The following is a 14281-nucleotide window of genomic DNA, read 5'->3' on the forward strand; positions in this document are numbered from 1 at the left end:
GGGGATGCACCAAAAAGTGGCAACAAAGTTAGAAAGGTGAGGAAGCTTAAAACGTAGAACATAGAATGCAACAGCACAGGAACAGGCCCTTCAGCCCATGATGTGTGCCAGACATGATGCCAAATTAAACTAATCACTTCTGCCTGTCCTTGGTCCATATCCTTACATATTCATGTGCTTAACTAAAAGCCTTTAAACTTCCTATTGTATCTGCCTCCATCATTATACAGTATGAACAAAGGTTTTAAGCATTTAGACAAAATGCTCACCTCATAGATTAACTCTCACTTTCTATGGCTCCTTGCTCTAATGAGTTGTGTTCCTGTAGTCCTGATCTGAATACTGGATTCCTGCACCAGGAAAAGGCAGGACTTCTCCATGTGCTTTGTGCAAGGTTTCCAGCACATTGGTGACATCCCTTCACAGTAACTGAATATATCAGTTGTGAATGAAGATATCTCCCACAATGTACATAGCTAGCATCGCTCATTCCAGTCATTCTCAATGTGAGCACTTTGCCCCTTTGAGGTGTAGCTGGCCTCACTGTCTAATCTGCTCCAGTAACACTGAACCTCAAGGGTGCAGCTCACAAAGAATGACATTTGATCAGGAAAGATGAAACTTCCCTCACTACGTCATCATGATGTGACCCTAGTCACTGAGGGCAAGCGAGCTGCCATCAGCCAGATAGGAGTCCAACAGTCAGAGAATCTCTGTGAGGATGCACTGTCCCCACTGCAAGTCATCATTATCTTCCTGGAACATAGACTGTATAGACAACCGCTATGTCTCCACGACAAGAATCCTATCATGGAGGGGGTAAGCTGCCATCAGTCAGATGGGAGAGTGATGCTCACAATAGACGTGTGAAAATAATGGGATGAACTCATCATTCTCCGTGAATCTAATAACAGTGAATTCGTCCTGAGCTCGTCTGCTTCATCTGAACATTGCAATTGCCTCATGGCTGACATCCTCAAGAACATCCTAAGCCTTATCCTCCTCAGCAGAGAAAACTTGCCACTGCTCCAGCTCCTCCTCAGGCAGTTCCTCCTTCTGTTGCAGCAATAGATTGTGTTGGGTGCAGCAAGAGACCATGATTCATAACTCCATCTGCAGATTGTATTGCCAGAGCACACCAGACTGGTTCAGGCACTGGAATCTTACCTTCAGCATCCCTACAGCCTGCTCCACCAAAATGCAAGTGTAGCCTGAGCCTCATTATACCTGTCACAACTGAACCCTCTGCACCAGCATCATTAGCCACCTCCTCAGTGGGTAGCCCTTGTACCTGAGGAGTCAACACTCCAGCCTCTGTGGACCCTGAAGCATGCCAGGAATTTGAGAGCAGCTGAGAATGTAGTCATGCACATTCCCTTGGAATCGAGCACACACTTGGAGGATACAGTTGATATGGTTGCAGACTAGGTGAACATTCAACGATTAGAAGCCCTAGCAGTTCAGATAGTTCATTGTTTGCTTCCCTGGAGATTTGGGTGACGCATGAATGCAGTCAATGGCACTCTGTACCTGTGAAAGCCTGGGATTTGTTCAAAGCCTTTCTTCCCAGTCTTACCTGACTAGGCCCCTTATACCCTTCTCTTGTGATCCTGGGCGTCCCTCTACCATCTAACTAAGCTCCTGATACTCATCTAGTGTCACTCCAGTCTCCCTTGCGTTAAAGGCTGATCACCCACCAGTCAGAGAGGTATCGCTGAGGCAGTCCCCTTATTATGTGCTCCATGATCGCTGTGTTCACCTATAGCTTCCCTTGGAGGGATTCAGTTATATTTCACACAGACATTGATGGATTATTATACAAGCAGGTACGATTCCGGCTTATGGGCTCAATAATGAAATGCAAATGTATTGTAATGCTGTTCTTAATGTTGAACAGTCAGAAACACAGCCCACCACTGATAGGGGGTAGGGACAATCATGGTTAGCTTTCCCATTGATGTGAAATGTAACTTTGGCCTTCTCATGATATTTTCCATTCACCTTGCCAAAACTGTCCCAACACTAATGGGAGAGGAAAATCTAAGTTTAGGAATGTGTTAACCCTGTGATTTGAGTAAGCTTCAAACCATTATAGAATCATAGAATCCCTACAGTGTAGAAGGAGGCTATTTGGCCCATCAACTCTGTACCAACCACAATCCTAGCCAGGCCCTATCCCTGTAACCCGATGCATTTAGCCTAGTTAGTCCCCCTGAGATTAAGGGGCAATTTAGCATGGCCAATCCAATGTCAAGAGGAAATTCGTCTTGTTACGTCCATGACAGGCATTCGATGGTTAATTCGTAAGGGCAATGCCTTACTCATTCAGAGTCAAGCTGCCTGGTTTAAATTTCAAACAGTGCTTGGCAGTTGGTTTGCTGCTTGTTACTTTCAGCTGGTGCAATCTCCATGGCAATGTCTCTGCCAATCAAAGTCCATTTGCCAACTAATCAGCACTCTCTTCTCATATGTTACAAATTTGTCTTTGTGTTGTATTCTTGCAAATGTCACGATGAGTGCAAGACAAAAAGCTTTGACAGAAGTGCCTCTCTTTTTCAGCAATCTTCAATGCTATTAATAAAAAACTGTGGGGGAGATTTCCTGTTCCTGTTTTCGGGGATTGGGGGGTGGGGGGGCTGCTGGGGAGCAGGGTTGGTGTGAGATCCCTCAGGGGCTGGGAAATCCTGAGAGAGTCCAAAAATGCATTTTACATGGTAGGTTCTTTTGTTGCAATTGTCCTTGCCAGTGATCCCCATTTGTCTGATAGTTCCTCTTCCCTCCCCGCCACATTAAATTGTCCATTCATGCTAACGTGAATCACAACATGTGCCCTAGGATGTGCACCTGGTGAGCAGAACGCTCCAGAGAGGGCAGCTTAGAATCTTCAAAGTGTTTCATGGAGCCTGCTGGAATCATAAGTTTTGCATCTTGAATTTGGCTAGGATAAATATGATATGTTTCACCTCAGGTGTGATTCATATCACCTAGTAGGGAGATTTTAACAAACAAAATTTATTTAAAAGTATAGTGAACATGTACAGTAAGAAAATTAGCAATAACTTTTAGCAATTGCAAACAAGAAACAGAATAATCATTATAATGTATAACTCCTAATGAATATCTCTAATGTGTTCCACTTAAACCAAAAACCATTAACAAAAAAAATTCTTTAAACGTGTTTACCACAGCACAGATTAATGCTCACTTGCTACTGGGATTGAGGTCGTTAGTTGAATTCTGCAATCCAATGCTCTCAGAACATTCTGAAGACAGCTTTCCAAAGCACCAGAGAGACTCTGGGCCCAATTTCACCATCGTGCTGTACACATTTTTGGACATAAGAACCTGTTAAAGTCGGGCATGAGGCGAATAACACAACCGGTGCCTGCCTCCGCGCTCGTTCCCCCTTTACCAAGGCCCGAAAATGGCCGCAATCGGGACCCTGCCTGAAATGCATTTGCATACATTTAAATTGACTGAATAGGCTGCACCCCCAACTTTACCGGCATTTCCCCCTTTACACCACATTTACCCCATCCAGAATTGGCACGAAACAGATATGCTCCATATAAGTCCGATTCGGTCGCTCTTGTTAGTGAGGAGGTAAGTACTGACAGCTCTCTGCTTGAGATCTGTGCAGTGGGGGAGGGGGATCCACTGCCATTCTGCCTGTCACCAGTGGAGGGAAACAAGGGTCCGCTGCCACTTTGCCTAAGATCAGTGGGGCGAAAAGGGGTCCGCTGCCACTCTGTCTGTGATCCGTGGAAGGAAAGGGGGGGGTCCACTGCCACTCTGCCTGAGATCGGTAGGGGGAAGGGGAAGCGGGGATCATTCTGCCTGAGATTGGTGGGAGGGAAGCAGGGGAGAGGCCCATGATCAGTCTGGGTTACGGGGCTGGGGGTGCTAAGGTGGTCATTAATGTTGTGGGTGGCGCAATGTCTATGGGGGGCCAGACGGAGGTATTATTTGGCCCAGGAGGGATGTGGCAAAGGAGCAGCATTCTATCATTTTTTTTCCCAGCATGTGCAGTTGGAGGCACCGATCAGTGCTGCAGGATTTGAGCGTGTTAAGCCCCGCCCTGCAACGCGATTCAGATTTGCTGATTTTTTTTCAGGCAGAGTGCATGTGGGGTGCCTGAGAACGGGTCCAAAACTCTGATCTGAAACACTCCCAGTTTCAAGTCCGTCCAGCACTCCAAATCAAAAAGGTAAAATAAGTCCCTCTCTGGTTCCAACAACAGATTTTCTACTCCAAGAAGGCTTTCAGCTAAACAGCAGAATTTCCCAAAACCAGGGAGAGAGAGAGAGAGAGAGAGAGAGAGAAGAGATACTGTTTTCAGCCTGATGTCCACTCCCTTCTAAACCCAGCTCAAAGCTGCAGCTCAAAACGGAAACTCAAAACAACCGTTGACACCTAACCTGCCAGCAGTTTTTTTTGCTCCTCTCCACAATGACAACACCTAAGGCTGTGACCATGAAAGCACTGAAGCTGTGAGCTGCAAAAATCATGTTTTAAAAGAAAACTTTCTTAAAGGGACACTGATGTCACACACCCACTGTCACATTCTCAAAAAATGTCAGAAAATCCACCCCATGTGCACACTCACAAACCAGCCCCCCCTCATTGCTTCCCCTAACCACCACACCCCCACCCTCGAGAAGAGACCACGCTGACTTGTCCCTGCTTGTAGCCAAGATGCACATGGCAGTCATCCTTGTTGTAGAGGTGCCAGTGATGTAAAGATTTCAAAGAATCTCTTGAGGAAGTCTTGACACCTGTATACATGTGCCATTCACCAAACATCGACCCTCTCCTCCCCCCCAATCCCCACCAATGCCGAGTCATCCATTCAATATGTAGAATTCAGGCCAATGTTTTAGCAGCTGTGCCTCAGCAGATTCTGGTTTATAAGGAAAATTATTTGCTGTCTGATTCACAAAACATTCAATCATCAACCATGCACAGTCACTGCTGCTTTCAACATTTATATCACTGGGAGCAATAGACAGGAACCTGCTATAGCAACAATCTGCATCGTTAAGAATGTATACTGAAGTTTTGTACTGCCTGCCAATGGGGAGCCCAAAAAGAACTGTTGTTAAAAGTGGGAAAATGGGTGTTTAAGGGATTTGTTACCCAGTTCTTCAAGTGAACCCAATACCTGGAAAATTTCATCCTCTTTTGCCATGTTTCTGGCACAACACTGTTATTGATTTTTTTTGTCTGTATTTGTCCAGTTAATGGGAGTTTTGGCAAGTTAAAATTGACCTCATGAAATTTGGTTTACATCTGACACTTATTAATGATTGTAATGTTTAATTTGGTTTTGTAAAGTGAAAGCCAAAATCAATAATGTAGTGACACAAAGGGTGAGATCTTCTAGCTGTTCACACTGGCGGGATCTTCCAGTCCTGCCAATGGCACACCCTGCTACGGATTTCCTGGCAGTGGGGGGGGGGTTGATGCAGTGGGAAATCCCATTGACAATGGCAGCACCAGAAATTCCCACCAAAGGCAAGGCCACCTCCCACTGTCTAGAAACATACCACGGGGTGGGGGGCGGGCAGAAAATCCCCGCCAGTGCTTTGAGAAAATATATTTCCGAGCAATGAGAGACATCTTGGTCATATTAATTGTTGAAAGTCATAATTAAGATGTTATAACAAAAATGATGGAGCTTTAAAAAAAGCATTGCAAGATCCAAACAACACAGGTTGAATAAGCTTTGAAAACATGTAACGTTAAACCTTGAAATGTACAAGGAAGCAAAAACAGGAAGGACTGAGAATCTGACAAAGGACAACTTAAATTAACCTAAAATAAAATGGAGAAAAATGAAAGAAGTAGAATTAAATTGGAAAATACAACAAAGGTGATTGAAACAGACCAAGGGTGGGATTCTTCAACCACACATTCCCCAAGACCAGAAATTCTCATCCGAGCTCAATGAACCTTGGATTGGTCTGCTATATTTTCTATTTTTCCTGCTACAATTCCCATAGCGGGTAAAACAGAAGACTTTCAGTCCATGTTAATGTGAGAAGGAAAGGCAAGTGAATTGCAAAAGCATAAATTGAGTAAAACTACTGCAGATGTTTATGACATGGTAATTAAACAGAATATATTCCTCATAATGGCTTTCAAATAGGAAGATTGTGAACAGAATTCCAGCCATAGTAAAACAAAAAAATTGGCCCAAGCACGTTTGGAAGTCAGTGAAAATCGTGCCCCACAGCAAACTGGAAGATTAACTATCCATCAAGTTCTTATAGATACATCCTCAATGCATCAAGGAATTAAAGGAGTAAAGTAGGAGAAGCTCCATAAATTAGAAACCAAAGAACTGAAAGATAGCAAGTTATAATCCTTATATTCAAGAAAGGAATAAGACATGACCTGGTAATTATTCACAAGTAAATCCTAACCATAATAACCAAAAAGGGCACACTTCCTGTTGCTGAATGAACATTTCAAAACACAGGTATGATTTAAAAAAAAGTAAGTATTTGAGGGGATAAGCTTGCTAATAGGCAAGGTATATCCAATAGATAAAATTCAGCTGTATTTCAAAAAGGGTTTAATGAAGTTCTTCATATGAGGTTAGTAACCAGGTTTAAGCTTCATGGCATAGAGTAATGGAATGTGGAATAAATAGATAGCTTGTTTAGAGATTGGACATAGAAGAAATGCTTCTTTATGTGTTATAAAATTCTGTGAATCTGGGAGTTGACAGATTGTTTAGTTAGACTGCAAAATGCTATTTATAACCTAGAACATAGGCTGGTGATAAATGGACAATTCTTGACTGGTAAATAAGATAAAAGCCAGTGTAATACAACAATGATTTGTTCTGAGATTGTTCCTATTTGCATTATTAGTGAACGCTGTAAAACATATCTTTATGATTATTAAATATGCTTACAGCCAGGATTTGTAGGCAAGTATGAGTGGATAATGATTCACTGTCTTCAGAGAGACATGGGTCAATTGTGGCTGTCACATGCCAGATGTGAGTGAATGTGAAGTAATACCTATAGGAGCAAGTAACATTCAATATGTGCATGGCATGAAACAGACTTATTTTAAGAAAATGAGCAAGGTTGCTTGAGAGCGGCTGAAAATAAAGCATTTGGGTGTGGTTTCTGATCATATTCTAAAGGCCTTTAGTCAGGGTGAGAGTTTTGAACCATTAATAGGGTAAGTCACATTGTTGGGTGTATCTGTAGGGCATGGAATTACAATTCCAGACAAACCATATATTTGTACAGGTTAATGGTGATGCCAATTCTAAATTACAGTGTGCAATTTTGGTTTCAATATTTGAGGTGTTTTGAAAACAAATTAATCTGAAGGAGTTATAAAAGTGGCCCACAAAACATTTTCAAATATCCAAAATAATGGAAAAATATCTAACGAAAGCCCTGCAGTTTAAAAAAATCTCCTATTATTATTGCAAAGAAATGCAAAGAAGAGCTCCTTCAAAATTAATGGTCCCTTTTCTTTTATTCCAATTAAGCATGTGGGACAGAAAAGAGAAAAGTGAATGAATTATGGTCGACAATGATTGAAACATTTTTACATCAAATCTGAGGTTTTCATGAAGAGTGTGCTTGAAATGAGCTCAAGGATTTCAGTTCACTAAACACAGAACATTGAATTGCAAGCTTGAAAGAATTGACGCAGAAGCTGTTTTTCCCTATTCTGTGTGTCTGCTGAGCTGGGTGCATAGGACAGAAAAAGACAGAAAATTGTGATTGTTAATTCTAGTTAGTGGGATGAAGAATAAGCAACACTTACCTTAAGGGTTTCGAAAGGCAGAAATAGGTCCGAGAGAGGGAGTTGATTGAAAATCATGGGGGCAAACTTACCAAAAAAATTTCTAAGTGCCAAAAGGCAATGAAAACAGGAGAGAATTGTACCCATTTTTTGAGCGAGATCCCAGATGTAATTGTACCGCACTTAGGAAAAAAAGCCCAAATGTGATTCTTGCCAGCAGGTGGAGTGGACAGAGTTTATACACGCCAGGAAGCTGACTGCTGAGCTCAAGGGGCGCCATCGCACAGGGGCCCCAATCTCCCAATGTACTGTCACTCCCCCATGGACATTGCACCACCCCGATTGCCCCCCACAATCGCCACCCCAGACAGCGACCCACCCCACCCCCCATCACCACCCCAGACAGCGACCCACCCCACCCCCCATCGCCACCCCGCCGGCCAATTGCTGCTTCCCCTCCTGATTGCTCCCTTGGCCACCCCAATCAACTGGGGGGTGAGAAGCTGGTAAGATCAATTACTCTGTTTTTTACTTTACTAGTTAAGGGCTTGTTTATTGGCTAAGATAACCATTATGGTCGCCTGTGAAAGTTTCCATGAAATCCATGAGAACAGACAAGACAAAGCCTTAGTTTAATATTTCATATGAAAGATGGATCTCGGAAAACGCACCTTTCATTGAAGTATAATCCAAAATCATATGTTTAGTTGTTCGAGTTGGGCTTAAAGGCACAACCCAGTCCGAGAGGCAAGCACTAGGATTCTCTGTCTTAGAGACTACCACTGGAAAAGGAAAGAGGCATTTCATTTGAGGACAATGGCAAAGCTATTCCTGCAGTGGGCATTTTCTGCAGGTTTCCAATTAACAGATGGCACAAGCTCGCAAACCACCTTCCTGATGATTTTGTTTCATTTAATTCCTAGCCCCTCTTGAGTTGTGTAATATTTGTCATCCTTGACTTGCAGGTACGTGATTAGAGTTGTCAGCTTTGTTTAAAAACAACTCATTAGGAAGGGGGAAAACATATCACATTCTAATACAAATGCAAAGTCCTTTTATTATGAGTCATTATCGAAGTCTGAATTGGCATCATTTTGACTTGGTTTTATTTGAATTTGTTCTCTTTGGATCAATTCACCAGTAATACATGTGGCAACATGCAACCTATAATGTCAATTACTTTGTTAGGAAATCTGTACCTGAATGCAGAATGTAATTACTGAAATATGGAGGTACAAAATCAGTATTCAAAACTGACTTTAACTGATTTGTAATGCTTTGAATGTTCTTATTGCTTTTGAATAATAATGCCAAAAGCAGATGAATAGATAATGGAAATTATTACCAAGGAACTTTGATTGTAGCTGGCTGTTACGTCTCCATATACTCATATTAAGCACTTATACAATGACCGATCATACAGTACAAAGTTTGTTTTTAAATGTCAATTCTCTTCTGTGGTTTCTGCTCCGAAAGAATGTTGATTTCCTGCTGGGTTACAGTTCCAATAGTTGCTGGTGGCCCTCTACTATTTTTGCCCAAGTAGCCATTAATCATCTACAAATTTGAACAGAGACAAGAGTCTATTTACCCACTAGGGCATCATAATCAAGATCATTCCCATACTCACTTGACATTGCTCTTCCCAGAAAGCTACCAGCAGCCAAAAATGTCACTAATATTGTTTTCTTCTCAAGTCCAGTAGCACCAAGGCCAAAAGCAATGGAACACAACCTCCCTAATTTAGATCAGCTAACTCGGTACAGATTAGAGATTAAATCATCCAGCCTGTAAATTTGAGTTTATTTAATAGTGCCACAAGTAGTCTTACACCAACACCGCAGTGAAGCTACAGTGAAAATCTGCCAATCGTCATATTGTGGAGATGCCGGCGTAGGACTGAGGTAATCGTCATATAGTCAAGGAGTCAAAGAACAAAGAAAATTACAGCACAGGAACAGGCCTATCGGCCCACCAAGCCTCCACCGACCATGCTGCCTGACTTAATTAAAACCCCCTGCCCTTCCAGGGACCATATCCCTCTATTCCTATCCTATTCAAGTACTTGTCAAGACACCCCTTAAAAGTCACTACCGTACCTACTTCCCCATCTCCCCCGGCAATGAGTTCCAGGCACCCACTACTCTCTGTGTAAAAAATAGGCTTCATACATCTCATTTAAACCTTGCCCCTTGTACCTTAAACCTATGTCCCCTAGTAATTGACTCTTCCATCCTGGGAAAAAGCTTCTGACTATCCACTCTGTCCATGCCTCTCATAATCTTGTCAACTTCTATCAGGTGTCCCCTCAACCTCCGTTGCTCCAGTGAGAACAAACCAATCCCTCCTTGTGGTTAATGCCTTCCATACCAAGAAACATCCTGGTAAATCTTTTCTGTACCCTCTCCAAAGCTTCCACATCCTTCTGGTAGTGTGGTGATCAGATTTGAACACTATATTCCAAGTGCAGCCTAACTAAGCTTCTATAAAGCTGCAACATGACTTGCCAATTTTTAAACTCAGTGCCCCGGCTGATGAAGGCAAGCATGCTGTATGTCTTCTTGACTCCCTTCTCCACCTACGTTACCATTTTCAGTGACCTATGCGCTATACACCCAGCTCCCTTTGCCTATCCATACTCTTAAGAGTTCTGCCATTTACTGTATATTTCTGTACTGTATTACTGTATTAGACCTTCCAAAATACATTACCTCACATTTATCTGGTTTAAACTCTATCTGCCATCTCTCCGCCCAAGTCTTCAACTGATCTACATCCTGCTGTACCCTCTGATGGTCCTCATCGCTATCTGCAAATCCACTAATCTCTGTGTCATCCGCAAACTTAATAATCAATCCAGTTACATTTTCCTTCAAATCATTTATATAAATTACAAACAGCAAAGGTCCCAGCACTGATCCCGGAGGAACACCATTTGTCACAGACCTCCATTCAGAAACGCACTCTTCCACTGCTACGCTCTGTCTTCTTTGACTGAGCCAGTTTTGTATCCACTTGCCAGCTCACCTCTGATCACATGCAACTTCACCTTTTGCATCAGTCTGCTATGAGGGACATTGTCAAAGATCCACTGCTCACCCTCATTAATCATCTTCATCACTTCCTCAAAAAACTTGATCAAGTTTGTGAGACACGACCTCCCCTTCACAAAACTATGTTGCTTCTCACTAATGCGTCCACTTATTTCCAAGTGGGAATAAATCCTGTCTCGAAGAATCCTCTCCAATAATTTCCCTACCACTGATGTAAGGCTCACCGGCCTGTAATTACCTGGATTATTCTTGCTACCCTTCTTAAACAAAGGAACAACATTGGTTATTCTCCAATCACTTGGGACCTCCCTATAGCCAGTGAGGATACAAAGATTTCTCTCAAGGCCCCAGCAATTTCCTCCCTTGCCTCTCTCAGTATTCTGAGGTATATCCCAGCAGGTCCTGGGGACTTGTCTACCTTAATGTTTCTCAAGAACCCCAATACCTCTTCCTTTTTGATCTCAACATGACTCAAACTATCTACACATCCTTTCCTAGACTCATCATCCAGCAAGACCTTCTCTTTGGTGAATACTGACTCAAGGTATTCATTTAATACCTGGCCCATTTTCCTCTGGGTCCCTCCCTTGTCCTTGAATGGCCAACCATCTTCCTGGCTACCCTCTTGCTCTTTATATATGTATAAAAAGCCTTGGGATTTTCCTTAATCCTGCTGGCCAATGCTTTTTCATGAACCCTTTTAGCCCTTCTTACTCATTGCTTAAGTTTCTTTCTACCTTTCTTGTATTCCACACTTTCTTGCCAGCCTCCTAGCTTTGACAAATGCTTCCTTTTTGTTTTTGACTAGGCTCACAATATCTCTTGTTATCCAAGGTTCCCAAAACTTGCCATACTTATCTTTCATCCCTATCAGAATCCTTATCGAATGTGCCGGCCTTAAATCCTTATCAACTTACACTTGAAAGCCTCCCACATGCCAGATTTTGATTTCCCCTCAAACATCTGCCCCCAGTCTACATTCTTCGGTTCCCACCTAATATTGTTGTAATTAGCCTTGCCCCAGTTTATCACCTTAACTTAAGAACTACACTTATCTTTATCCATCAGTATCTTAAAGCTTACTGAATTGTAGTCACTGTTCCCAAACTGCTCCCCTACTGAAACATCGACCACCTGGTCGGGCTCATTCCCCAATACCAGATCCAGTATGGCCTCTTCCCTAGTTGATTATCTACATACTGTTTCAGGAAGCTCTCCTGGATGCTCCTTACAACCTTTGCCCCATCCATGCCCCTAGCACTAAGTGAGTTCCAGACAATATAGAGGAAATTAAAATCTCCCACCACAACAACCCTGTTACTTTTACACCTTGCCAAAATCTGCCTACAAATCTGTTCCTCAATCTCCCGCTGGTAATTGGGTGGCCTATAGTAAACCCCTAACATTGTGAGTCCAACTTTTCTATTCCTGAGCTCTACCCATACTGTCTCGCTGTATGAGCTCTCTGAGGTGTCCTCCCGGAATACAGCTGTGATATTCTCCTTAACCAATAGTTCAACTCCCCTTTTACATCCCCCTCTATCCCACCTGAAACATCTGTATGCTGAAATGTTAAGCTGCCAATCCTGTCCTTCCCTTGTACCAGGATAACCAATGTTAAGTTATTCAAATTATATTATTTATGCGCAGCATTAAGAGTCAATACTTGAATTATCTTTGTCTATTGTCGCGATGCTAACATTTTGTCTTGTAGCAAACTGGTTCTGAATTGGTGAGAGAATTATCCTAAGGTGAAAATAATTTAAACCCTGTTTACTCTGACCTAAATTAATGTGTACAATCCTATACAGGAACAACATCACCCAACTCTTTTGCAGATGTGTTAGAATAAGCAAGAAGCATTCAGAAATGATTCAGTTTTCAAGTTTAACATCACTTGTTCTGGCATTTTAAGAAATATTCTCTTTAACAAATCTGTAATGTTTATCTACTTTGTATAGATTATTTTATAAATATGCATTAGAAATGACAAAACCACATATTAGAAATATTTTTGAGAAAATTGTTCTTTACTTTGGAAAATAATGTAATTTTATTAATGGCTTAACTGCAAAACTATTGTTAAATCTTGTGTCCAAAAGATTGAGCTATGGTTTGACAGATTCAGATAAGCTAATATCTTTTTCTTAATCTTTCCAGGTTCCTCCATTTGTTATGGTATCAGAGAACATATTTGGTCAACCCAAAGAATTTTGTGGTTTTTCTATAGATGTTCTGAATGCCTTATCGGAACATCTTGGCTTCAAATATCAAATTTATCAAGCTCCTGATAATCAATATGGTAAATTACAAAATAATGGAAAGTGGAATGGAATGATAGGAGAACTTGTTAATAAAGTAAGTAGTTCATGACTAAAAACTTATTAATGGGTCAGATTTTGCAGCACAAATGATGATGAATTGGTCATTTTATTCCCTGGTTTTGGTCTGTGAGAATCTGATTGGCTGCTTAGCTTGCTTAATACCATCACTTTTGAAAAATGCCAGGAGATCACTTTATACAGATTTATGAGGAAAGGAGAAATCTACACAATGGAGATTGTTAAACCTTTATGGATTGTGTAGTATTGAACCTCCTTGGGTGTTATTCACAGATTTCAACGAACGAGCTTGTAACGCACCTGAAATTGGCACTTTGGTACCTATGATCTTCTGCTTTCACTCTTTTAGATTCTTGCTCATGACTTAGTGACTCAGAGTTGATTTTTCAACATGCATTTTCCAATTTTCAAAACATTGCTAAAACATTTGCAGATGGATTTCTACATATTTTGACAATATTACAATGTTCCTTTGATTCCAAACATATGCAGGGTGATCTTACCAGCTTGTCAATCCATGTGGTGAGCCAGTACAATTGCGCAGAAGCCCAAAAGTCCAGTTCATGCCAGGCACAAACTGATTTGACACCACATGCAATCTTCTGGGTCCTGTTTTGCCTGGGGAGATTGGCTATGTGCCCAGAAATTCCACATCCTTTCCTTTGTCCCATATCTCTTGATAACACTAGTTAACAAAACTGTATCAACCTCAGATCTAAGATTAACAAATGGCCCAGCGTCAATTGTTGCTTGTAAAAGAGATATCTAAACATCCTTACACGAAGAGTAGTAAGAATGTGGAACTTCCTCTTTCAGAAAGTGGTTGAAGCAAATCATACAGATGCAATAAAGAGGAAGTATATAGAAGTGTTTCCTAACTTCACTTCTCAAGGGCTTGCACCTAGAACAAAGAACAAAGAACAACCCAGCACGGGAAGCAGGCCCTTCGACCCAACAAGCCCGTGCCGCCGCATCACCCTACACCTATTCTACCCTGCATGTCTACGAATGGAACCCCTAACTTAGCCAGATTCAGGGGAGAATAGTGTCAATTTGGTAAAACCAATCAGCCTAAGAGCACATCTTTGGGGTGTGGGAGGAAACCGGAGC

The 14281-nt window shown here is 41.8% G+C and overlaps 1 protein-coding gene across 2 annotated transcripts in view; it reads left to right on the forward strand.

Annotated features, from left to right (window-relative positions):
• The window catches only part of LOC145351504 (glutamate receptor ionotropic, delta-2-like), a 380118-nt gene that overhangs the window by 276873 nt on the left and 88964 nt on the right, over window positions 1-14281 (forward strand). For both annotated transcript variants that reach the window (XM_080201102.1, XM_080201103.1), the window contains exon 10: window positions 12990-13187. In XM_080201102.1, coding sequence (XP_080057228.1) covers window positions 12990-13187 — 198 coding nt within the window. The remainder of the gene's footprint in view (window positions 1-12989; window positions 13188-14281) is intronic.

Source organism: Carcharhinus amblyrhynchos, chromosome 13 (assembly GCF_965287045.1).
Source record: "Carcharhinus amblyrhynchos chromosome 13, sCarAmb.v2.hapA, whole genome shotgun sequence".
Classification (NCBI taxonomy): Eukaryota; Metazoa; Chordata; class Chondrichthyes; order Carcharhiniformes; family Carcharhinidae; genus Carcharhinus; species Carcharhinus amblyrhynchos.